Here is a 24,075-nt window from a genome sequence, read left to right on the forward strand (position 1 = left end):
CAACGGATGAGCGCGATAAAAGCTTAATCGGGCGAGAGAAAGCATCAATGCATCGTGGAAGCGTGGTTTCCAGCTCATCCGATACCTCGGGTGCGCGGGATTTCGATGCGGCACTCCGAATCTTGACCCAGAAGCAGAATTTAGGGCATGCTATCGAGGAGGCGGAACAAGTTGCGAAGTCGGTTCAGTGGTACACTCCGGAACAAGCTATTGCTCTATGGGAAGCAGGAGCATATCTGCTTCAGAATGAGAGCTCCCCAGAGGCTCGACGCAGTGGTTCGCTGCTGCTCGAAGCTGTCGCGGCACGACAAGATCTGTCCCCAGCAGCCCGGCGCACGATCTTCGAGTCAATATCAAGTCCTTCAGAAAGCGATGTCACACCAGCCCGTGTTCAAGCTTTGATAACGCTATCAGACCATGGCAGGAAACTGGAATTCGCCGCCTCTTCTGTCTTTCCCGTGATATCTGCCTGCCTTGTTCCACTTTATGAGGTTATCTCTTCCGTTCGGATGAAAGCAAGGAAGGTGAAGCCGGGAAAGACAAATGGACACGCCTTCGACGATGCCGTTCTGGATGACGTTCTGCAGTTTGTGATCGATCTTATCACTCTTCAGCGGAAGCCCCCTACCGGTGAAGAAGTACAAGCACTGTTAGAACAACTTTTCATCATTTGCAAAAAGACAAGCGTTGCTGCAGATATCAAGAACTCACTCAGCGTATTCGATGCGGTCATTCTTTACGCAGACGTGCCCGATGGAAGCTTCATTCCTCTGCTTGAAGTTTTGTGCAGCATTCACGCCTCTGTTAAACCTCTGTCAGGTCCGACGTCAAGAGTTGTTCGAAGTTTGGCAAAGTCAAAGAAAAAGGTTGATATGGTCAACGAGCTATATATATTCCTGACAGAATGTTCTGAAGAAAAGAATCGGAACCTCAACGTTGTGCGGGGAACTGTGTATGTGTTGACGGACATAATTCGTGCACACGGCCAGGACGGGATTCCAGAACTACAGTTCGAACATTTAATTGACTGCTTGAGGAGCGCCACGGTGAAGGATGATGGCCGGCTGGAGGCAGACATCCTGGATTTATGTTTGAATATCTTGGAGGGAGACTTTGTCCAAGTGGCTCTGGAAAAGGACTGGGGCGCGTTCGTCGACCTGATGAATGCGTGTTCGGCCAGGGCTGTCGATGAACCTGAGCAACCATGCCCAACACTCTCTGACTCTCAACAAATCACTCCTAAAGGCAGCGTTGTTGATGATTCCAAATCCAGTATTCTTGCCAACACCATCCAGATAGCATCTGTCCTTGAATCTCTTTGGGATCGTTTGAATAAACAGCAACGGTTAGACTCGACACGTTTCCTCATGAACGCCTGTCGCTTTATCGAGCCTCCACAGGCTGAGCTCGTTCTCGAGACCATGCGGGAGGAGCGGTTCTGCTCTCCTGGGCATGAGAATTGGCTACAGCATTCCCAGAGATTGATTCGCTGCTTCATTCGCTCACGCACCAAGTCCTCCGAGGTTCGAGTCACCGCGCTAGAGACACTGAAGGAATCTTTTGACAGTCCCGAGTCACTTGGCTACTTCGAAGAGAAAGGCCTACTCAAGATCATGCTGGAGAAATTCAATGAGGAGGATGACATAATGCTGCTTGAATCACTGCTCGCTTTTCTGGTTGCCATTTCCATCACAATCAACAACCAAGAATCATTTGATCAGCTAATCCAAGTCCTCAGCTCTCCCATGAGTAAGGACCTGGAGAAGGAAAGTCTCGCGGCTTCGGAGCCAACCGCGCTATCTCCAGACCGTCAATCGTTCACTAGTGTATTAGAGTCGTCTCTAGCTAATGTTTGTGCGGCTGGACTTGTGAAAATCTTTTTGCGAACGCTTAACATGTCGGCAAACAAGGCTACCACAGTGTTTGAGGCCTTGCTGAAGATAGCGCAGTCTCCTGAATGGCCAGTAGATTCGCGTCTAACATCTCTCAAACTACTCTACAGATTGCGATGCGATGCCGCCGGGTCTATTACTGTTGTCTCGACTCCTGAAGATGATTTCATGATGCACGTGTCTGGTAGAAGCTTTGACGCTGGCTCCAAGCCCCATGAAGATTTCACTGGTGACCAGAGTGCCGACAACGACCAAGGGCGAACCATTTCAGCTGGTCGACACCTGCCACGAGAGCCCTCAGGTAGTCTTCTCTCCAGGTCAGCCAGACAGAACTCCGTTGCTCCCCTTCGATCCTCCAAGCCGACGCCCCCGTCCTGGACATTTTGCGCACCCCAAGTTCTCCCAGAGGAACCTCCGGTTGAGGCTAGCCCTTATGTCTATGCTTACGCGACCGCCAATGCATCCAGTCCGGTCGAATCAGACCCGACACAGAAGGTAGCTTTGAAGGCGAACATGTGGTTGGAGACGGTCATATCACTCTTGCAGCGCGAAACAAATTGGGATATCTACAGCTATGTGCTGACCCACTTGGCAGCTCAGTTACAGAACAAGGATCTGTTCAGCAACGCTGTACCTCAGATCAAGCTGCTGCGCAGTGTCTTATGTGATCAGGTCAAGAACGATAGTTTTCGTGAACCGCCACCGTCCACTGGCACTAAGAAGACTGATGTTGCCGGGTACATATTCGAGTTTCTATGCGCTTTGATCAGTTATCACGAGCACTTTGCCAAGAGCGAAGAAGACGAGCTTGTGCGCGCCTTCATGATGGGTATCATCGGATCTTGGGGTGGCACTTCTCGTGGTTGTATCCATGCCCTATCTGTCTGTTGCCATGAAATCCCTTTATCGGTGACAAAGTCATTGAACGGAATCCTCGACAAAATGTCCAAAGTCATTACGATGTCTAATCTCGCCGTCCATATTCTGGAGTTCCTGGCCCTTCTCGCCCGCCTACCTGAGGTCTATGTCAACTTGCGTGACGAAGAAATCCGCACGGTCTTTGGTATATGTATTCGATTCCTGCAAACTTCTAGAGAGAGTCGTTTTAAGACAGACTCACCTACCCGAGTCACCCCTGGCGCTGTTAGACTTGGAAGCACCGGGTCTTTGAATTCTCTCCCGGAGTCGTCAGAGGATGGGATGTCCAAGTACATCTACACATTGACATATCATGTCATGGTGTTCTGGTTTCTGTCTCTCAAGCTGCAAGACCGAGCGAAACATGTCAACTGGATCACCAGCAGACTCATATTCAAGGATGAGCATGGGAAGGAAACGGTTGAAGAACAAAGTCAAGTATTTATCGATTTGATGCAGAGAGCCGCTTTTTCAGATCTCGGCGATACCATCCCGTACCCGACATTCCCACCCTCTCCTGAAGATGGTCCCGCGTCGAAAAAGTCCTGGATTGTCGGCATGAGTATCGTGACTGTTGAGACAGCCGGGGTCTCTGGCCTGACCCAGGTGACCAAGAGGCAGGCATCAGGTACCACGTACGCGATGTATCAGCAACGCACCGCACCTGTCCTAGCTCACCAAGTCTCCGCGGCTCCTGATGCCCATCTGCATTCTGACGCCATGCGAACTGCCGTTCTACCTAGTCATGTAATGCTGCAGCTGACCACCACGGCCTTCCCGACACCTACCGTTATGCAGCCCATCCTCTTGCCCGATGATGACATGACCCGGCGGGCCCTCAGCAGTTTTGACCGCAATGACATTGTGGATGGGCACAAGGTTGGCGTGCTGTATGTTGAGAATGGCCAAACCACGGAGGCTGAGATTCTGTCCAACACTGGTGGTAGCGCCGACTATGAGTATTTCCTGTCGAAGCTTGGAACCAAGGTTCCTCTCCAGGGTGCCCGCTTCAATACTCAGGGCTTACATGCTGATTCCGATGGTGATTCCACCTATGCCTGGAGGGATCGGGTGACTGAAATTGTGTTCCACGTTGCGACAATGATGCCCACAAACTTCGATCACGATCCGGCCTGCATCAACAAGAAGCGTCACCTTGGCAACGACTTTGTCAATATCGTATTCAATCGGTCGAATACGCCTTTCAACTTCAACACGGTGCCATCGCAATTCAATTTTGTGAACATCGTCATCAATCCCATCTGCCGGGTCACAGAAGAGGCGGGAGTATCGGACCTGAAGGGATGCAATTTCGACAATCTATTCTACCAGGTGAAAGTCATGAGCAAACCCGGGTTCCCGGAGATTTCGCCTGCCGCCGTGCCCAAGGTCATCTCCGGGAAGAACCTTGGGGCATTTGTGCGGATCCTTGCCCTGAACGCCTCGGTGCTCTCCCTCGTCTGGAACAGCCAAGGTGGCGAGCACGTCTCATCCTGGCGCAACCGGCTGCGCGAGATCAAGAGACTCCGCGAGCGCACCCTCGGCGCCCAGGCGCAGAACCCGGAGACCACCGAAGCCACCTATCCGGGCCAGCGACGCAACACGAAGGCCAACATCTTCTCCGAGGAACTCCCGACCCGCGCCGCTTCGGTTAAGAGTGACTTCTCCATGGACTGGAACGCAGCAGCGGATGCGAACATCCTTCAGAACCTGGACTTTTCCCGCTGGGGACGCTGAGTTAGGCTTTCCCATCATCGGGCTTATTTCCGGCCACGATGAGACATCTCAACGGCAATCCGGTCTCCAGGTGAAAAGGTTCTATTGTTCAATCCAGCATGCACAATGGAGGAAAGCCTGCTCGGTATCCCGTGACAACGGTTCTCCCTTTTTTTGTTTTCTCTTTATCATCCATGTCTCTTATGTTCCCACACCACTGCCATGATGAACGAAATGTATATCTTAACTTTTTTTTCTATCTTATCCTATTCCTATGTCCTGCGGTGTTTTCTTGTAAATACCCCCATTTGCCATGCAGCGTGCAAGAAAAGTTGTTCTTCGATTGTTTGTTCTCGACAAAAAAAGAATCTCTCAAGTCCCCATTTCTGTCTATTTCAACCTGCTCAGGGATTCGAAACTTTTGACGCTAGGTTTTGTTCCATTGTCACACACACTGGAAACAAACACTAAATAGTGCGATTGGTCAAGCCTGGCATTTTATGTCGCCCAGGGAATCGGGGTACTGTGCTCAATTGAAGAGAAAAGTCGATACTTGGATTGAACTCCATGGGACCAAGACTACGAGCCGAATCTAATCTTTGAGCGTAGGCTTCGCTGTAGCTAGCTCACATGATTCCAGCAGTACAGGCACGCTGAGTCCGGATCATCATTCAGCTGACCAGATCCGTGTAAAGGAACCTGCTCCCTCTACCCATAGAATCGAATCATCATCTACCGATATACATAAGATAAGTATTCTTGCCCCGTAGGGAGCAAGCGGAGGTGGACAGCAGCACATACATGAGCGCAAACCATCCCGAGTCAGCCCACTACCCTTTCCCCAGACAGACGGCACATCAAGTCCAAGTCCAAACCCAGCCGCGCGGTCCGGGAGGGGACATGGATCACTTAGATCAAATGCCATGCCGCAGAGTGACTGGAACAACGCACTTTGTGTACGGTACGGTACGTAGTACTGTATTGGACATGTCCATCCAACATGCAACAACCACCTGCGCAGCACCGACAGAAACAGTTTGCCAACGCTCGAGTCCCACCGACACCGGAACTGCCTGGGCTGCCTGGACTTGCTCTGCCCCTAAGACCAAGAAACCGACACAGCTGCAGCACCACCTAAGTGCTCGCTCAGCCCGAATCCCAGGCCCTGGGTACTCGACAAGGGAAAGGAAGGAAAGAGATCGGGGACGTGGGAACCTTGAAGGGGATGGAGGGGGTTAGTTATACCTCGCGCAATGCTCAGGTGAACCCCGGGCTTCCTTCCACACTCGGCGAGTAAGGTGAGCTTGGAGGATCTGCCGACTCGGCTTGGACTGCGCAGTCGAGGGCTGCTTCACGCCATCGTCATCAGATCAGAAGGGCGACGTAGCGGGGCCGGGACGGCCTCCACGCCCACCCTGGAGGGCGACGTGCCACCACTGCCCTCGCAGTGGTTCCCGATAGGGAGATGGTGACTACCCCACATAACGGCCATGGGTTCTACGATCATACCTTCAAGAACAACTAAGTCTCGACTCGAGAAGTTCCAGTCTCCTGTCGAGCTAACACGAATGTCGTCATCGCGTATACTTCAATAGAGATAAAGCGTCCCTTATGCTACCACCCCAACGAATACGATGCGCAACTACGTTCTAGATATCGAATATTGAACAAGCTGTCTTCGAAGGAGTGATGGGAGTCAAAATTCATGTACCTGAGTGGCCAGAAACTCATCGAGACGGGCCAATAACAAGCCGCCCGATGCTTCGAAAATAGTTACATACATTACCCAGCTGCATGTCACCCTTGAGGGACAAACCGAGACAAGAAAAGGTTCGGAGCTGGTGGTGGAAGAATAGTAAAGTGGCAGAAGAAACAGTATGGAGAAGGCTCAAAAGAGACATTCAACAAAACCAAATACGTGAACGACTTCTCGACCCTAGAAACGTGGCAGGGCGAGAAGTACCGAAGTGACCAAGCACAAAAGAATCGAACGCCTTACGAAAAGGATGAGAGGGAGAAAAAGAGAAGCATGAATCAAGAAGAGCCAGCATCCCCTTTGCTGTACACGGTGTAACCCAGCAATTGGCCCCTAGCAGATTCGGGGTTCCTGCTCGCCCAACCGATGTGAGGAAGATTGTAGAAATGGCGGCGGAGATTAAGGGGTTTCGCTGGGCATGATGACGATAACAGGACGGAGGACTTTGCATATGTGCATGGTCCCGGAGGACAACAAATCGAGATCTTCAAATATGGATATGGAAACGAAACAGGCGGTTGGTGGGATGTCGTGATGTTTTTTCGAGTAGCGTGCAGGGAGGCGACGGCAGGTGGGTTCGGTCATTTGAGGGAATCGAATGATAACGAATGGTAGTATCAAATGGCCGCGTCATGTTCACCGGCAAGTCTCTTAATTCCATCGAGCGGAAGCCTCCTTCTCTTTGAGCCCACCCATGCGCTCGATATCCAAGGACTGGAACCGTTCCGCATCGCTCGTTTGATAGGGCGGCAACTCGTCGTTGCAGGGCTCCAAGCCGACACTGCCCGCCTCACTAATCCGCACCACCACCACACGGCCGGACTTGCGCTTTCCGGATTCATCTTCCTCCTCCGGGAAAGTAATGCGAATTTCGGGGACGGGGCTAGGCGGGGGACTCGAAGAGTTCTCGATCAGGCTGCGTTTTTCATCGTAGACAAGGACCGACTCCGTCTTAGCATTGGGCGAAGCGGACACTGTGAAGCGGCGATGACTGGGTACGCATTGCCCGTTATGAACGGGAAGATCGGAGTGGTCACGGCTCACCCGTCTGCGACGCAAAAAGAGCAGAGCACCGATCAGAACAAGACCGAGCAGGACGAGCACGAGGAGGGAGATAAGAAGGTCGACCATGGCGGGGGACAGCCCATCACTGCTATCATCGCGGGCAGCAAGCTTCGAAATGGTGTTCAACATTGTGATACGGGTTCAAGGAGTGTCTCCGGTTCGGGCTTTCGAAGAGATCCGGTCCAAAGTGGTAGACGAACGAGGTGGTGTTCGTGACAGGTAGGTTTCAAAAAATCGATGTCGTTCTACGACGGCCGTATTGTGACTGCGAAGGAACGGTGGTAGAATATAGGGCGATCACCTAGGATAGTCTCCAACAAATGATCGTCTGACGAAAGAATGGCGACAAGAATCAGCTGAGACGCTAATCAAGGACTCAGGGTCGTTAGGACAAAAGAGAGAATGTATGGGGTCGGTTGGTCGAGGTTGGTGGTTAGGCGTGTGGTCGGTGATATCTCGCTGGGAAGATCGAGATCGACCAGGCTGGGGGTCAGACGGACGAACGAACGAACGGACAGCAAGGTGAGCAGCTGAAAGAGTGAAGCTGACACCTGCTAAAGGTGGAAAGAGAACGTGACGGTGGTGTTGCAGGAAGATGAGGAAGGAGGAAGAATGAGGGGAGGGGTTGGTATGGGGGGGGAGGAGGGAGGAAGTCGTCGCTGGGGGAATGAAGAATTAGCAACAAGAACGGGGGGAAAGGAAGAAAAGCAGAAAAGAGAGTGAGTGAGTGAGATGGGGGGGAAGAAAGGGTTTGAATGGAGAGAGCGAGAGTGAGAGCGAGAGAGTAGGGGAATGTCTGTCTGTCAGTGTGAACTGGGCTGGACGGCAGCAGGAACGAGGCGCAAGGGCGCTTAGGCACAACTTAGTCCTTAGTTAGTCCTTAGTCGGACTCCGTCCAAGTCCAGACTTTCGCTCGGTCGGGAAAAGCAAGGGCGACTATTGAGAGACTAACCAGAGTAAGTTTGCTGGTCAACTGGTAATTTCCATCTCTCCGCCTATCGGACCTCGACTGTCCCTGAACCACTTTCACGTTGGCCTTTTTTTAGCTCGCCCCCCTGAACCATCTTCTTGGACTCGACTTCGTACAATAATGATACACCAGTACTACCCAAGACTATCAGGTAAGACCACCTCCACATCCAACGAATAAGTGAAAGAGAGGAGCAAACAACAAAAATCCAGTCACTATCCCATGCACAAACAGCAGCATCTCTGGATTTACAAACACAACACCGTGTTGAACTGGTGGAGTGAGACATTCTTCAAGACATGTCGGAAACTCCGGATACCGACTGGAGCAGGAAAATGCCCCCCGTACCTGAATGATCCACTCGCGCCCACCACAACAAAAAACAAAAAAATAAAAAACAAAAAAACTTTTTCGGATACTTACATCATGGGCCAAAGATCTCTTTCTTTACACAATCGATTGTTGTCTCTATCTGTGTACTCCGACTATACTGTCTAAACATGCAGCAGCAGTGCTGGCCCCAACCACCAGCAACCAGAACAAAAAGAAAAAAAAAAAAAGCGCATGTGACATCAGAACCACCTGTCAGACTGGACAGTCTCCATCTGTCACTCTTACTGGTGAAACACAACGACGGTTTGGACTCCGTCGTAACCGTTGGCACCAAACCCGGCCCTGACAGCAGCCACATCCACCAGCATCCAGAACAAAGTGAGGTTATTGCGGGGGAAATGGGAAATATCACGCGACGGTTGTCGTATTTCCCATATCATCGACATATGACAGCGTAGATTTATTTGATTTGCTGGGGTTGTCGCATTCGATGTGATAGATCCAGAAAACAACAACAATACGGCTACGACTAAGGCGGCGTCGATATATATAGTAACTTGACCGCATGGGGTCATCGAAAGGATCTCTCCACAGTTCACAATGTCTGTGTTACTACCACCCACATTTACACCCACACCTGTGGAAACAAAGATGGGTAGTTTCTGAGATATATATAGGTAACACGGGTTGTCTCTCTCTTTCCTCGCACAAACTCCAACCTGCGGGACGAACCCCTTTGGCTCAGAGACAAAGTGGTTTATACCTACCTACCTTGCAATCTCATCCCGCGAGGCAAACAAAGCTCACGAGCAATGATCATGAGAGATGCTGAGTGTCTCGCATTCTTACCATGCGTCATTAATACTCGCTCACGTTGCTACTGACAGCGACTGAATACCTGGGTTCACCCAGTAACCACGTCCCCACATTCCCAATTGCGATCGGAAATGCGCGTCAACCCAGATCCTGATCTTGCAGAATAACAAACATGCGCATCGGTTCTTCAGGGTTGAATGTAACGAGTCGAATCAAGATGGGAGATTGTCCACGTTCTCTGCGGAGTGGGTACACAGTTGACTATAATGTCCAGTGTTGTTGATTCGAGAAGACTATACACGAGGTGCGCGGGCTTCTAGATAGAACCCACAAGTGCATACGCTGCGACACGACAAAGTTGAAATCTATTCACCTCGTCAGGAGAAGACAGCTCCTCGACATTAAGTACATACAGCAAAACGGGACTCATAAGTCACAAACTGCATTTGACACACACACACACACACTGGCCTTCTAACTACCAAATTTATATTTTCACAACGCCCAGAAAGCAAAGTAAGTTATGATTGCCATCATCAGAATCCCTCCCAATGGAACTCCCGCAAGGCTACTAGTCGTATTCCTTCTTTCCCGTTCGTAATCCACAAGTTTTGCATCCTATTGCTTGCGAGCAACACTGCGCTGGCCCTGGACAACGGCCTTGGAGACCTCGTCCAGGCAGCCGGCGGCGGCAGCGAAGAAACCGAGGAAGGCCCGACTGGGGCTCAAGACACGGCTCAGGTACTCCGGGTGGAACTGGACGCCGACAAACCAGGGGTGGTCCTGGATTTCGACAATCTCCATCCGCTCACCCTTGGTGTCCTTGCCGATGAAGGTGAGACCGGCCTTCTCGATCTGCTCGATCATGGCCGGGTTGACCTCGTAGCGGTGACGGTGGCGCTCCTCAATCTGCGAGACCGAGGGGCCGTACATGCCCCGCAGGCGGGACCATTCGGTGTTCTCCTGGAAGATACAGGGGTGCTTGCCAAGACGCATCGTCCCGCCAAGCTTGCCCTTGTCGACCTCGGGCATGTAGACGATGGCGTGGTTCTCGGCCGCCGGGTGCAGCTCCTCGCTGCCGACGTCCTCGATGCCCACCACGTTGCGGCAGTACTCCAGCACAGCCAGCTGCATACCCAGACAGACTCCCAGGAAGGGCTTCTTGTTGGTCCGGGCCCACGTGATGGCCTTCATCATACCCTCCGTACCGCGGTTGCCGAAGCCACCGGGCACCAGAACACCGTCCGCGGTGCACACGGAATGCCACGCCTTGTGGTAGTCGGCGGGGGCGGTTCCGTCCTCCAAGTGCGACGAGTCCACCCAGATGATCTTGACCTTCTTGTGGCAGAACATGGCGGCGTGCTCGAGGGCCTTGGACACACTGATGTAGGCGTCGTGGAGGGAGGTGTACTTGCCAACCAGGGCAATGGTCACCGGGTCGTGCAGGAAATCCTGTCCCTGGGCGAGGTCGACCCAGTCCTTCCACATGCGGCTGCCGCGCTCGATCCGCTCGGGGGTGGGTTGGATCGGCGTGAGATCGAGCATCTGGGTGATTGTGTTGATGAGCTTCTGCTTCTCCAGCAGAAGGGGGACGTGATACGTCGTCGTCACGTTGTGCACAGCGATGACCTGGTGTTGCTCGACCGAGCACATGTTGGCGATCTTCTGGATAGTGCTCGCCTCGAGGGGCTGCTCGCAGCGACAGGCAATCAGGTCCGGGCTGAGACCGGCACTCCGCACATCGCTGATGGCTCTCTGTGTGGGTTTCGTCTTCTGCTCACCACCGGGTCCGGGGGGGATGACCGGCACGTAGGAGACGTGGATCTGGACAAAGTTGCCCTTGCCGGCCTTACGCTGCAGCTGGCTCAGGGCGTGGATGAAGGGAGCACTCTCAATGTCTCCGACGGTACCGCCCAGCTCGATAATGCAGACGTCCGGCTCGGCGCGGGACTCGTCCACGGGGATCCGGGCGACGCGCTCAATCCATTCCTGGATGGCGTCGGTGATGTGGGGCACGACCTGGACGGTCTTGCCCAAGTAGTGGCCGATACGCTCGCGGTTGATGACATCCTGGTACACCTTTCCCGTGGTGATGTTGTGGTCCCGAGTGAGCGACGTGAGCAGGTAGCGCTCGTAGTTGCCAAGGTCAAGGTCCATTTCACCGCCGTCATCAGTGACATAGACCTCACCGTGTCTGGGGGATGTCAATAAACGGGGTCAGCACCAGAAAGCCGGATCTCAAGATACTGACTCGGTAGGTGCCATAGTGCCCGCATCGATGTTGATGTAAGGGTCGATCTTGATACTGGTAACCGTAAGACCAGTAGTTTTGAGGAGCAGACCGGTGCTGGAGGCAATAATGCCCTTGCCCACGCCGGAAATGACACCTAATTGAGGAGTTTCCCGTTAGAGGATTTGGACAGAGATCAACCCGGGGGAGACAATGAGTTCCAACTTACCTCCAGAGACCAGAACGTACTTCATCTTTGCAGCGACCGACCGTAGTATTTGTGGTGACGACAGACGTGAACGATGCCGCAAGAGGGGTGGAAGGACGAGGCAGAAAAAAAAGTTGAGTGACTCCGATCGGTGGAGCAGTCACGTGGCGGGGGTTACTTATCTTATCAAAAAACTTTCCGATAAAAGTAGATTCCCGGGTTGGCCACGACAGGCACGCTCACAAGAGAACCTAGAACAATCTCGCTATCACTTGAGCGACAATGCCTTAGTCTTGGTTATATAGGGCCAGGAGCAGATTCCTGGCAATTCCACCGACTATATCACCGTCCATGCTAGTTTGAGTCATGTCGAGTCACCAAGTTCACCGAATGCGCTTATCTAATCGAACAATCATTCAATAACTAGGCTGGGTGCCGTGACTACTACTAACTACTGTACTGTACTAGTCGAAGGCAGCACTGCCAATCCCATTGGAAAGCCAAGTCTTCAGCCTAGCGGATGCCTGCTTGGTCTCATCGGAGATTCTCAGCCTCGCGCTGTTTCATACAGCAGCCCTGCTGAGAAATTCTATGTCCCCAGACGGCAATATATTTCTTAATAGCGTTGAGAACTCTCAGGCAAAATCGAAGTTGAAGCCTTGTCGACCGATGTCTAGTTCAAGAAGCAGTTCCGAGCACAGCAGGCAGAGACCGTCAACATGGCGAAGGATCGACCGTGATGCGACCGACTCAAACAACGAGATATATATGTATACTGACAGTGACCCCGAAATCGAAGGGATATACAAACCAAAGACTCTTCATGGAGCGGCTTACGAGGATAACTATGAAGCGGCGAAGGTGCTACTCCGCAAAGGAGCGGCGATCAACCTTCTGGACTTGAATGGAGATACTGCGCTCCACATCGCTGTCATGAAGCACTCGAATGATTTTGTACGATTCTTGATCGATCAAGGCGCAGATGTTAACTGCCTTGGCAGCGAGGGTCTGACGCCTCTGCTTCTGGCCTGCAGCTACTTTAATTACGACATCGCAAAACGCCTTCTTGAAGCGGGGGCCAATGTCGACGCCGCGGACGACAAGGGAAGAACAGCGCTGCATCATGCCTGTATTCAGGAACGTGAAGGTATGGTCGACTTGCTCTTCCAATATGGAGCTCAGGCGGATCCCCGGGATAATTCCGGGCGCACGCCGTTACGTCTTGCACTGGCTCGCCATCAATCCGAGATGCTGAATACGCTGCTTTATCACGGGGCAAATGTCAATGCAGTGGACCCGGAGGGGAGGGCGCCGCTGCATTATGCTGCCAAAGCGGGGTGGACCAGACCAATGCATGCGCTGCTTCGGCCTGAGGTGGATGTCGACGCAAAAGATGCTGATGGAAATACGGCACTCCATCTCGCCTGCCTCGGTGGTTTCAAGCAAGTGATGTGGCTTTTGCTTGAACATGGGGCTAGCGTACACGTCAAGGACTCCGATGGGCTGACGGCTTTGCAACTAGCCTCTAGCACAGGACAGTCGGCGAGTATAGTGCGCCTATTACAGCACTATGAGGCGAAGGCTGATGCCGAGAATTTTTCCAAAGCGCGATCGCGTTCAGTCTCTCCCCCGCGCAGACTGCGTATCATGAGATCTACAAGTACCATCTTAGAGCCGAAGGAGGTCGAAGTAGAAAGCGTGTCTAGCCACGAGATACCGCGACTAAGAAAGACAGAGACAGGAAGCGAGCCGAGCCACGATAGATTGGAACCGACTGACGAAATGGCGGTAGGCTCTGAAATAGACTCTGCGCAGAAAATGCTGGGGCAGAATCACTGGGATGGCGTACGTCGGGACAATGGCGACGGCTATATCTTGGCCAAGTACGACGGTCATGACATCTACTGCGACGCCAAAATGGAGTCAATCCATTCATCATCTCACGAGGGCCAGGAGATGCATGCGATCCAGCTCAAACTCAACTTCATGAAGCCCCATTCCTTGAAACATCGCATTCGGTATGCAGAAGTCGACGTGGCCCTCTATGCAACTGACCTGAAAGCGTCGCCCAATATCCGCACAATCATGCCGCAGGCTGACCGGGTCGAAGTGTCGGAGCAGGAGATCACCACAGGACAGAAGTTCACGGTTGGGGCGAACGGAAACGGCGGACCGTCCAGCGTCAACATCAGCATGGAAGGCTCCAAAGGAAGAAAGTCCACCTTCAAAGGGGTCCGGATAATCCACGGGGCAGTCAAAGACCGGATGCACGCCTCCTGGCGGCTGTATGAGGAGCCAGGGAGCAAGAGTGGACTACCAGAGATAGTCCGCCTCCTTCTGGTGGTTCAATGCGAAGCTGAGTTCGAGCTGCGTGCGTCATTGTCCGCGAGGGCCAGCCATTTCTTCTCGTTCGGCATCCCACGCACGGTGACAGCCAGAAAGGGGCCCGCGTACCTGGTCCCCCCACTGGCGGAGATCATGTCGCTCGAGCAAGCGATGAAGCTGAAATTGATACTGGGCGTTGCGGAACGGGCGGCTGTCATGGTCGAGGACGCCAAGAGGCTGGAACAGAGAGTCACCCAGTCGATCAAGGAGCATACAAAGAGGGCTTTGATCATGGAAGCAGGGGCGAGCGAAAGCAACATCCGCGACTGGGCGGATATCGCGGATGCGTCCAGCTACGGGGACTTCGCCCTCCTGTGCGAGAAACTGCTCCGGACGAGGGAGATCGAGAGCCCAGAGGTCAGACCACGGCCGAGGCGCTGGAGCCCTGCTCCTGTACCGATAGTGGAAAGATCGCGCTCGCGTTGGAGGCGTGAGAGTCTTGACTTCGATGGAGATGACCGAGGATACGCGCGACGAATGCGCGCGAGGCTTGGGGTCGATGAGGCTGAAGAGGCGATTGCGCCTACACAGCGCTCGAGAAATGTCCATGGCTTCTCGGCGGTTGGTCCAGGATATAAGGTATCGCGGCTGGCCTAGAGGGTTGTGCATCGAGTGGAGTGACTGTCATTGCTTCAATTAGCATGTGCTGCAGCTGTATGATGATGGGGGTGGATATCTTAGCATGAACGTACCTGGTGACTTCGATGATATGGATTTCGATAGGAGGTGGTCAATCTGGAGGCAGTGACTAGTGTGAAAGCTGTAACCTAATAATATACATGATGCACAAGAAGGACCTCAAAATTGCCGGATTTTTGAAGATTTGTGTCTCATGACCTTTAGTGCATGTGTGATCTAGCCCAATCTGCAAAATCACATCGCATTGTTGGCATATAGCTTATAAATAGCTACATATATCTTGCAATGGACCGGAGTGAACGTCCAATTCGACCAGATCTCAGATTCGAGTATACATGCAGAGCTTTGAGTCTTGTGGCTACTAGTACAAACAATGACTTTTCAGCTGGTATACTTGCAACGAAAGGCTCTCAGGCTTCTCGCTCTCATTGAGTATTGATATCAGCATCTCACGGCCAGTCAACTTCTACAAGCTGAAACCAAACTGATACTCAGGCAGAAGGAGGCGGACTCGACCGATATATGGAACCATCTCTTCGTCACCCATGATGGTTTCCAAGTCAAATGACATCATGTTCCGACAATTCTTTGACAGGCATGATATCTCCCTCGGCCTCAGGCACGGAGGGCTCTCGAGGTGATGCTTCACGGAGCCTGACCTTCTGGCAGATGTCACAATACCCAGGCCCCTCCCCTCAAGTTTCTCGGATAGAGCGGCACAGAGATTGAGTCAGTCATTCGCTCACCATGATAGACTGCAGGACTGCAGCCGGAAGACAAAACTCGTGCCGTCTTTCTCTCACTACCGTGTTTCGAGAGCCCGGCCCACGGTATAGGCTATCAAGTCCCAAGCGCGACGGCTCGCAAATGAGCTCATATGTAGAAGTATCCTGCGGAAGAAGTCGGATATCTGAACCACCCAGTGCGACGAGTATATGACATACACAGTGTCATCCGTGTGATGAGTCTCCCTCAATCAGATGCCTTGAAGAACTAATTATTTGACACAGTGGCAAAGACAACCACTTGGGCCCCCGAGTCATCAGAGAAGGGATCCCTCCATAGAATGAACGGGCAGTGAGCTATATGCCTCGCTGGAGGTTGGGAACGCTAGCGATAGCTTCGAGTATCGTCTTTCTGGGCCGTGATAGAACTTGGAGGTGGAGAGCCATTCACATAAGCCCCGGCCGATATTCGCTTGCGAGGGTCTTGGTGTCCCCTCCCCCCGCCCCCACGGCATGCGTGCCCATGGCATGGATCTACACTCTATGAGGCGTGTTACAGCCAGTGACGGTCCACGGTTGGTGGATTGCTGGGCTACATACGTAGGGGTGAGAGGAATGGGGTGGAAGTAATCGCCGCTCTTTTTGATTGAGGGTGTTTTTTTTTCTTTCTCAAGCCCCCTCTTTCAGTCACTTGCGTGCGGGCGGGGAGGGGGGGGGGGAGGTGTAGTGCATTCAGAGTGGGCATTGTAGATAAGGCAAGTTTGAAGTTGGGGGGTAAGGGTGGGAGATTTGTACGCATGCAAGGTGAATTTGAGGTTGTGCTGTGCTTGGGGAGGGGTGTTTGTTTTTCGAGACTCCTCTTCAGGAGTGAAAGTCATGTTAGCCTTGCCTCGTAAATGAAACTAATCTAAAGGGACAAAAAGATTAAGGCTACTTACAGAGCTACACTGCATACGAACATCCACATGCTACCTACCTACCGTGTGCCATGAACCTACATCCGAGAAAGCAGCAGCCATGACGATGGCAGAGGAACTACAGCCCGACGACCACCAAAGATTCTTCCTCCTCCCGTCCCCTGGAGCTTGCTTGGGGGTTCTTTGGTTCCTCGGCCGTCAAAACGGCAGGGCGGATGAAACCTAAATCGAATGTTACCTGTTTGGATGCAAGGGGGGGGGCGATTTCATGCGTGCCTCTTGGTTCAATGGAGTATGGTGGGGAAAAGTCAACGAGATAAGCTGTATGTACATTATGTGTGTATGCACTGTTGGCAGCTACATGAGTCGCACCAACTGGAGGAAAGCGTGGGGATAGATAGGGGTAACGTGGGGGTGTATTGTTATTATTGTTATTGTTGTTTTGTTGTTATTGTTGCTGCTGCTGTGGTTCCCTGACAGGAACGTCGAAAAGTGCCTAACAATCGAGTCGCGTGGCTAGTAGGTATGCATTATGGAAGGGGGAGGGTGGTTTGATTAAATAGCTGCATGAGATGGTGGTCTTCTCCTCACTGCTGCTGATGTTGTCCATCGGTTGAGTGATCAAGGCCAGCGAGCATGCTTACAACCTTTGCGACGTGATGAGAGGTGGTTAGTGGTTCCATGGTTATGGGGACGCCGTTGACTATTGCATCCAATTCCACATGTAAATGAGGGGGGAGGGGGGTTCAAACCTTTCACAATCGATGGGTATTAAGAGTGCTTCTTGATCAGAACAATTGCCCCTCATTCAATAGTGAAATATGCCAGAAATCAATTGCCTAATGATCAGTGCTTGGTGGGAGTGGATGGTGGTGATCACAGGCATGGAACAATAGCCGAAGGAACGCACGACTCGGCCCGGAATATCAAGGCATCATGAATCAATCCATTGTCAAAGGGTCCAAAGGTGGCCCGAGAATAATAATAAACTCTGATTTTAACAAGAAAAATCCAAGCTAGTTTAGTGGATCCGATCGATCGGGCTGGAGCGCAACTTTACCTTTACGTGGACTGCCAATCTTCCTTAATCAACCAACCCCTCTCATTCTCATCATCATCGGACTCATGGTAAATATTTCGAAAAATTCATCGAGGCACATGGTATATACGCCCCAAAAAATATTAGATATACAGATAAAACTGCCTCGCTGAATGACTCTCGAGTATCGGCCTGGCTAGCCTGTCCAGCCCAAGACAAGGGACTAGAAATTCATAATCGGAGGTGTTGGCTAGGAACTGATGTCCGACATTGCCGAATGACACCCTCTCCGACGTTCTTCGTAAGACCCTAACTCCCCCTCAGCCCACGGGATCTCTCTCTCTCTCTCTCTCTCTCTCTCTCGCAGTCAATCGTGCTTCTTCTGCACCATTTTGCCACTAGAAATGATACGGGAAGGGAACGGGGAACGGGGAAAGGGGAAGGGGAGAAATCCATTACGCAACAGTAGCCGAAATGTCAACCACGTCAAGATAGACAATGATGGCAACGACGGGTGGTTCTGGGGGAGGGGTGAGTTCTGACTGTGGCGGTCAGCCTATTATGCTGCTGTCCTTGGTTAGACCTCTCCCCTTCAACTTGGTTTGTGCAACCCTCATTAACCCAATCCAGGGGGTGTTTCAGTACTAGGTGTCCTTCAGGAGCACTGTAAGTCAAAACGACAGGTAAAATTGATGGGGTGGAAGGAAGTCCGGGGTATTTTTGGAGGTGGGGAAGATAATTGTTGATGGCAGTTTAGAGTGTGAAGCATGAATACTGAGTGAGTATGTACTAACTACTCATAGCGATACGCCCAGACTCAGGGATCCATTGAGGGGCCCGTCGCCTTGGATGGAAGCCTAAAAAAAAAAGCGGCGGGAGCGAATTTGGGCGGCCCCAGAATCAGCGCCAGTTTAGAACCCTTTGGAACTTGGACTGGAACTGGAAACTAAAGCTGGAACGAACCGTATCGGACGGAACAATTGTGGATGTGGATGGATGGACAAGCGCCCAGAGGGAACGGGAAGGCGGAGGAGGGCTGAAGAGGATCCGGTACCTGCTCGCCCAGTGCGCCACCCATACTTTGCTCAAGTACTCCGTACTCAAGTAACACTGAGAGGATCGACAAGATCGTCAGTTTGGTATTGTCATTCTCCCGTACGGAGTAACTATCCTGTAATTCTTACCAGCAGCGGCCACCACCACCACCACCACCGTGGACCACCACCACCGTGGACCACCACCACCGTGGACCACCACCACCGTGGACCACCACCACCGTGGACCACCACCACCGTGGACCACCACCACCAACTGGACCCAAAAGAATTCTGGTCGCAAGACACGCAGCATCTTTTTCTAGCTTAACTTAAGTTGCTTGTCTGGCTTGTTCAGCCCAGCTACGGTATTCTGCTAGCAACTCACAACTTGGCTACCAATACGTATGTACATACGTACTGTACTGCTGATGTTGCTGGTTGCTTGCTTATCTACGTATCATTCCCTATCCATCCAACTCATCCTCCTCTATCCATCCATCAATCAATCAATTCCTCCTCCCTCATCCTGGCCGCCGCTGCAGACTGAGTAAGGCCCTTCCTTTTGCTTTCTCTCCTCCCTTTTCGTTTCCAGTTATCAATTCTTCCCTCTCTCTCATTTTCTCCCTCCCTCTTCCTCCCCTTACCATTTGTCATTTTTTCTTCTTTTCTTGACGGGGTCGCCTTTGGTGCCTCTTTTGTGCTACCGACTTTCACTTGTCGCGGGTCAACCCAGTTCGTTTTTTTCAGGTTCGATTTTTTTTTTTATTATTAAAATAACCTTTTCTTTTCCCTACTCTGAAATCATTCCGACCATCAACTCTCAACCAACTCTCTCTCACTCACTCACTACGTGAATTCTCTCATCTCTCTCTTCTCGGTCACTATTTTCCGCCCATACTATTTTATCTTTATTATCTTTTTTGTTCTCTTAAAAACCTTCTATATAAATTCCGACCAATTTCCCAGTTCCACCATCTCAGCGAAAGTCTAAAACGGAGGTGCGATAAAATACTGATCTGCTTTGGGACCAGTTCGGGTGTCATGCTTGCTTTCGCCTTGTGTCACAACTGAATTACATTAATGCCGTGCTTCGTCTCTCGTCCACATTCCCATCGTTCGACACTCCACTAAATCACGCCGTCTTGCGCAACAAGCACATTCTCCTTCCATACCAACTGCAATCTCCTCCAACCCTTCGCCCCTCCCCACACCCCTTGCCGCTGCGAATCATCCGAGCTCCTAACGTTTGTCTGATTAATACTGGACCCGTGTCGGCTATCCCTCTCTTTTCTGGAGAGAGCGCATGAGGACGATCTGCGAAGTTCGAGGTTTCTGGAGCATGCACGGAGCATAGTCACATCGCAATATCTTTGGGCGATTTTTGATCTACTGCTGCGTGCGGAGCATCGCGCTGGCAAACAGAAGAAGCTCCGGTCGCCTTGCGTTTCTTCTTCGTCGGGCCTACCTCCTTCCTCTGTTAAGCATTTTTCGCCTGCCACGCTCTTCCTCCCTTCCGTACCCCATCCCTTCGAGACCCCTGTGTAATTCTTGCATTGCTTGACCGTGTCTATTCTGGACAGAAACATATTCCTATTCTTCCGCGGAACCTGTCTACTCCTTTCTGTCCCCATCCCTTCTCTTCCTCGTCCCGCTTCTTCCTGCCTCTCTTGTGAGTCAATCCTCGGTTCTCACACAGTCTCATGAGCGCGGAGCGATCGTATGGCTAATTCTCGTGCAGTCCGCTATCTGTTACAGAGCTCCTGCCCTAGCCCATCCTACTCGGCCGGTTATACCTATACCTACTCGATTCGATTCGATCGACCGTGGCATTGACCATATCCCTCGGAGGCTTCACCTAAGCAGAAGCAGCAACCCAAGCGTCTACGGGCGAAAAGATATCCATACAGTCGGTTATACTGGATAGCGGAAGTCTTATGGTGGATTGCCCACTATGGCCTCCAACAACGCGAACACAGGTCACAATGTAGGTGGAAACTAAATATGTGGCAAGTGGGACAGTGTGGCTAACTACAATCCCAGGGACGGTCGAACAGAGGGTCCAATATGAATTCAATGAATTCAGCAAATGTGGTCAGTGACAGGTCACGAACCTCTCACGCAAGCATGGGGAAGGGCTTCGGAAGTAGCAACGGAAGCTGGAGCAACAATAACATCTGGGGACGAACATTCGATGGTAAGCAATACACGAATCCGCCTAAGAACCCGTGCTGTACTGATTGTATGTGCTCAGACCAACACAACGCAGAGAATGCGTTTGAAGGCAAGGCTGGTTCAAGCTCCTTGTTGTCGACATCGACATCCGAGTCCGACGGTTGGAACACCAGGCCCAACCTTCCATGGGGTACGATCAATACACCTGGCAGCGCACTGTCGAGGGGCCCGAATAGCGGTATGACGACTTCACCCGTTCAGACCCGGACCAATGATCGCAGCGCCGCCGCTCTATCGGACGCAGCCGAAGCATCTTCATATTTTGCCCTGTCAAAGTCAACAGTTAGCGGCTCTTCCGGTAGCACGGCTCACCAACCTTACTTGAATGGGAGAACTGAAGGCATATCTCCTTCCAGTGACGGTATTTCGCTTGGGAACTTTGGAGGGTTTCGCAATAATGATGGTAGACGGCACGTCAACACAGCTACATTTACCAGTAGCCCTGTGGGCTCGAGCTTCCCAATGAAGCCTGGATTTCCCAACATTGAGAGCAATAGAGCGGAGGAAGTGCCTTCGTCAATGGCCATGCCAGGTGTTCCTCAAGCTCTGCCCGATTTCATGCCCCAGCACGTCAGTCGCAATTCCTATGCACATGTCCCACACAACTCTGCGTCCTTTGCGCCGGCGAGACCGCCACACTCCTCCTACCCATCATTCCACTCCGAGTCTCAGGGATATGAAGGCAGATCGGGATCAGTGGACATCGGTGCTGGATTAGGCAAGCTACAGCTCAACGAGAGTAGCATCGCTGCGCAGACTGCCGGCCGCCCGGGCTTTGTCACTCATCAATCATACGACAATGCTGTCCAGCGACTTAATTATCAGAGCGCCAGTGATGATATTAACTATCAGCTTGCCACCAATTACGGGAATGAGAATGTGACTGCAGACTTGCCACTTGCTTATCAGACCGTCAGGTCGCGTGTCGCGGAGGGTCATCCTTTGTCACCCGTTGAGTATAATCGGATGGAGAGCCCATTTTACGGACACGATAATGGCGCCCATTACCGAAACTCATCTGCAAGCCAGCTGCCCGAGAATCCGGCTGTGGTGTTGAGCCGAATGCGCGCTGATCATGAGCTTGCTCAGCAATCCGCAAACTCTCTTCAGCGTGCCAACTTCAGTCCCGGTTACGATATCAATGTGAACGGGTATCCAGCAGTTCAGCGAGTGAATGGCATGTCTGGGTTATACCACCCTGCCGCCCACCTTGGTGCAGCCGCTCTCCTCCAAAGGGGACAACGCGAGGACCTCTCTTCGCAGGTTGCCCGGAGCCCTGTCCTGGAGGATTTCAGAGCCAACAGCAAGGGGAACAAACGCTATGACCTGAAGGTGTGTAACCATTGACCTTGCACGATGACATCCTTGCTGACCAGTTCTAGGATATATACGGTCATATAGTCGAATTCAGCGGTGATCAGCACGGGTCACGTTTCATCCAGCAGAAACTCGAGACTGCCAACAGTGACGAGAAGGAGCAGGTTTTCCGGGAAATCCAGTCGAACAGCTTGCAGCTGATGACGGATGTTTTTGGGAATTACGTGGTGCAAAAGCTTTTCGAGCACGGCAACCAGACTCAGAAGAAAGTCCTCGCCAATCAAATGAAGGGGCATATTCTTTCTCTTTCTACCCAGATGTATGGGTGCCGTGTGGTGCAAAAGGTAAGCTTGGGTGTCATGGCATTTCTCTGATTAATTGTTGCTAATACATCCCTCCATAGGCCCTCGAACACATCTTGACTGATCAACAAGCTTCCATGGTCAAAGAGCTTGAGTCGAGTGTTCTCAAGTGTGTACGAGATCAGAATGGTAACCATGTGATTCAAAAGGCCATTGAGCGAGTACCGTCCGAATATGTGCAGTTCATCATCAATGCCTTCAAGGGTCAGGTGGAGAAACTGTCGGCCCACCCATACGGATGCCGCGTCATTCAGCGCATGCTGGAGCACTGTGAGCAAGCCGATCGCGAATCCATCCTGGCCGAATTGCACCCTTGCACCGCCAAACTCATTTCCGACCAATTTGGTAACTACGTGATTCAACATGTCATCGAGAATGGCGAAGAGAAGGATCGGTCGCGCATGATCAATGTTGTCATCGGCCAGTTGCTCACTTACTCGAAACACAAGTTTGCCAGTAACGTCGTGGAGAAGAGCATTGAGTTTGGGGAGCAATCTCAACGTCGACAGATCATCGACACTTTGACCAGTGTCAATGATCGGGGTGATTCCCCCCTTATCGGCTTGATGCGTGACCAATACGGCAACTATGTCATCCGTAAGTTGGCACTCTTCAGCATAGTCAACTGCAGCTGCTAACTCTCCCCAGAGAAAATTCTTGGTCAACTACAAGACTCGCCCGAGGAGAAATATGCCCTTGTGATGCGCATCCAGCCGATGCTTGATCAGCTGAAGAAGTACAGTTACGGGAAGCAGATTGTTGCCATTGAGAAATTGATCGTTGGGATCCACCCTGGTCCCGAGGGGCCCGTCCCTCACACAGCCACCTCGACCACCCCGCCGAACTCGCATAAATCCTCTCCCCAGCCGTCGAAGCGTGCAGTCAACGGAGTCGAAAACGGCCGGGTTCCCGTTGGAGCCGCGCCTCCAACACCCCCTCCGACTGATAGCCAAAGCGGCGCAGATAGCTCTTCCGAGTTCAAGAATATCCCCAAGGCTACGGTGACCTCGCTGGCTGAATCCGAATCAGCCGAGGCGGACTCAAGCGCCTCGGTTGAAGTCTCTGGGGCGACATAGATTGCAACGGCTCTATATCTAACATTGCTTTCTCTGAAATATAGCTTTATTTTTCCGATGTTCTGAGTTCTTCAACGACATTATTGATCGGGGCGTATACATACCGGGGCCTGAAGGAGGGACTGCTCCTCATCTTTCCGCCCACATTTCATGGCTTGACGGCGCAATATCCAGGGACACGGCGGAGACTTGAGGTCATTTGCTTTATTTCACTACTACTACTACTACTACTACTCCTACTATTCCCCCGCCCCTTTTGCTTCTTGAAACTTATTTTTCTACTTCTTTAATTGCTTGTGGATGTACTTTCTTCTGTTACCTTTGAAGTTCTTTGTGACGAAAATGAGGACACGCCTCCATAGCTATCGATATTTCCTGTTTCTCTGTGTCCTAACAACACGAAGGGTCGGCGTCAGTTATTGGTGAAACATGGGTTACGGGG

General features: G+C 51.8%; 5 protein-coding genes across 5 annotated transcripts; 3 read left to right on the top strand and 2 right to left on the bottom strand.

Annotated features, from left to right (window-relative positions):
• Positions 1-47: 47 nt before the first annotated feature.
• Positions 48-4,547, top strand: BO72DRAFT_494059 (putative GTPase activating protein (Tsc2); the record flags this gene model as incomplete). The annotated part of the gene is made up of 1 exon (XM_040948433.1): positions 48-4,547. The coding sequence occupies one exon, from the start codon at positions 48-50 to the stop codon at positions 4,545-4,547; it is 4,500 nt and encodes a 1,499-aa protein (XP_040803715.1).
• Positions 4,548-6,933: 2,386 nt separating this feature from the next.
• Positions 6,934-7,476, bottom strand: BO72DRAFT_466802 (uncharacterized protein; the record flags this gene model as incomplete). The annotated part of the gene is made up of 1 exon (XM_040946791.1): positions 6,934-7,476. One exon carries the CDS (start codon positions 7,474-7,476, stop codon positions 6,934-6,936), a length of 543 nt encoding a protein of 180 aa, XP_040803716.1.
• Positions 7,477-9,757: 2,281 nt separating this feature from the next.
• On the bottom strand, positions 9,758-12,006 carry BO72DRAFT_446007 (putative CTP synthase). The gene is made up of 3 exons (XM_040944193.1): positions 11,926-12,006; positions 11,718-11,853; positions 9,758-11,660 (listed from the first exon to the last, which is right to left on the bottom strand). The coding sequence occupies exons 1-3, from the start codon at positions 11,948-11,950 to the stop codon at positions 10,085-10,087; spliced, it is 1,737 nt and encodes a 578-aa protein (XP_040803717.1). The 5' UTR covers positions 11,951-12,006; the 3' UTR covers positions 9,758-10,084.
• Positions 12,007-13,014: 1,008 nt separating this feature from the next.
• Positions 13,015-14,886, top strand: BO72DRAFT_338626 (ankyrin repeat domain-containing protein; the record flags this gene model as incomplete). Its single annotated transcript, XM_040940584.1, has 2 exons — positions 13,015-13,519; positions 13,598-14,886. Coding segments are annotated over 2 exons (1,794 nt in total), but the record flags the coding sequence as incomplete, so codon positions are not given.
• A 5,824-nt stretch (positions 14,887-20,710) lies between these two features.
• BO72DRAFT_466804 (mRNA-binding protein PUF3) lies at positions 20,711-23,633 on the top strand (the record flags this gene model as incomplete). Its single annotated transcript, XM_040946792.1, has 5 exons — positions 20,711-20,840; positions 20,898-22,210; positions 22,261-22,539; positions 22,599-23,154; positions 23,206-23,633. The coding sequence occupies 5 exons, from the start codon at positions 20,711-20,713 to the stop codon at positions 23,631-23,633; spliced, it is 2,706 nt and encodes a 901-aa protein (XP_040803719.1).
• Positions 23,634-24,075: the final 442 nt, after the last annotated feature.

Source organism: Aspergillus fijiensis (genome assembly GCF_003184825.1).
Source record: "Aspergillus fijiensis CBS 313.89 unplaced genomic scaffold BO72scaffold_12, whole genome shotgun sequence".
In the NCBI taxonomy this organism is placed as follows: Eukaryota; Fungi; Ascomycota; class Eurotiomycetes; order Eurotiales; family Aspergillaceae; genus Aspergillus; species Aspergillus fijiensis.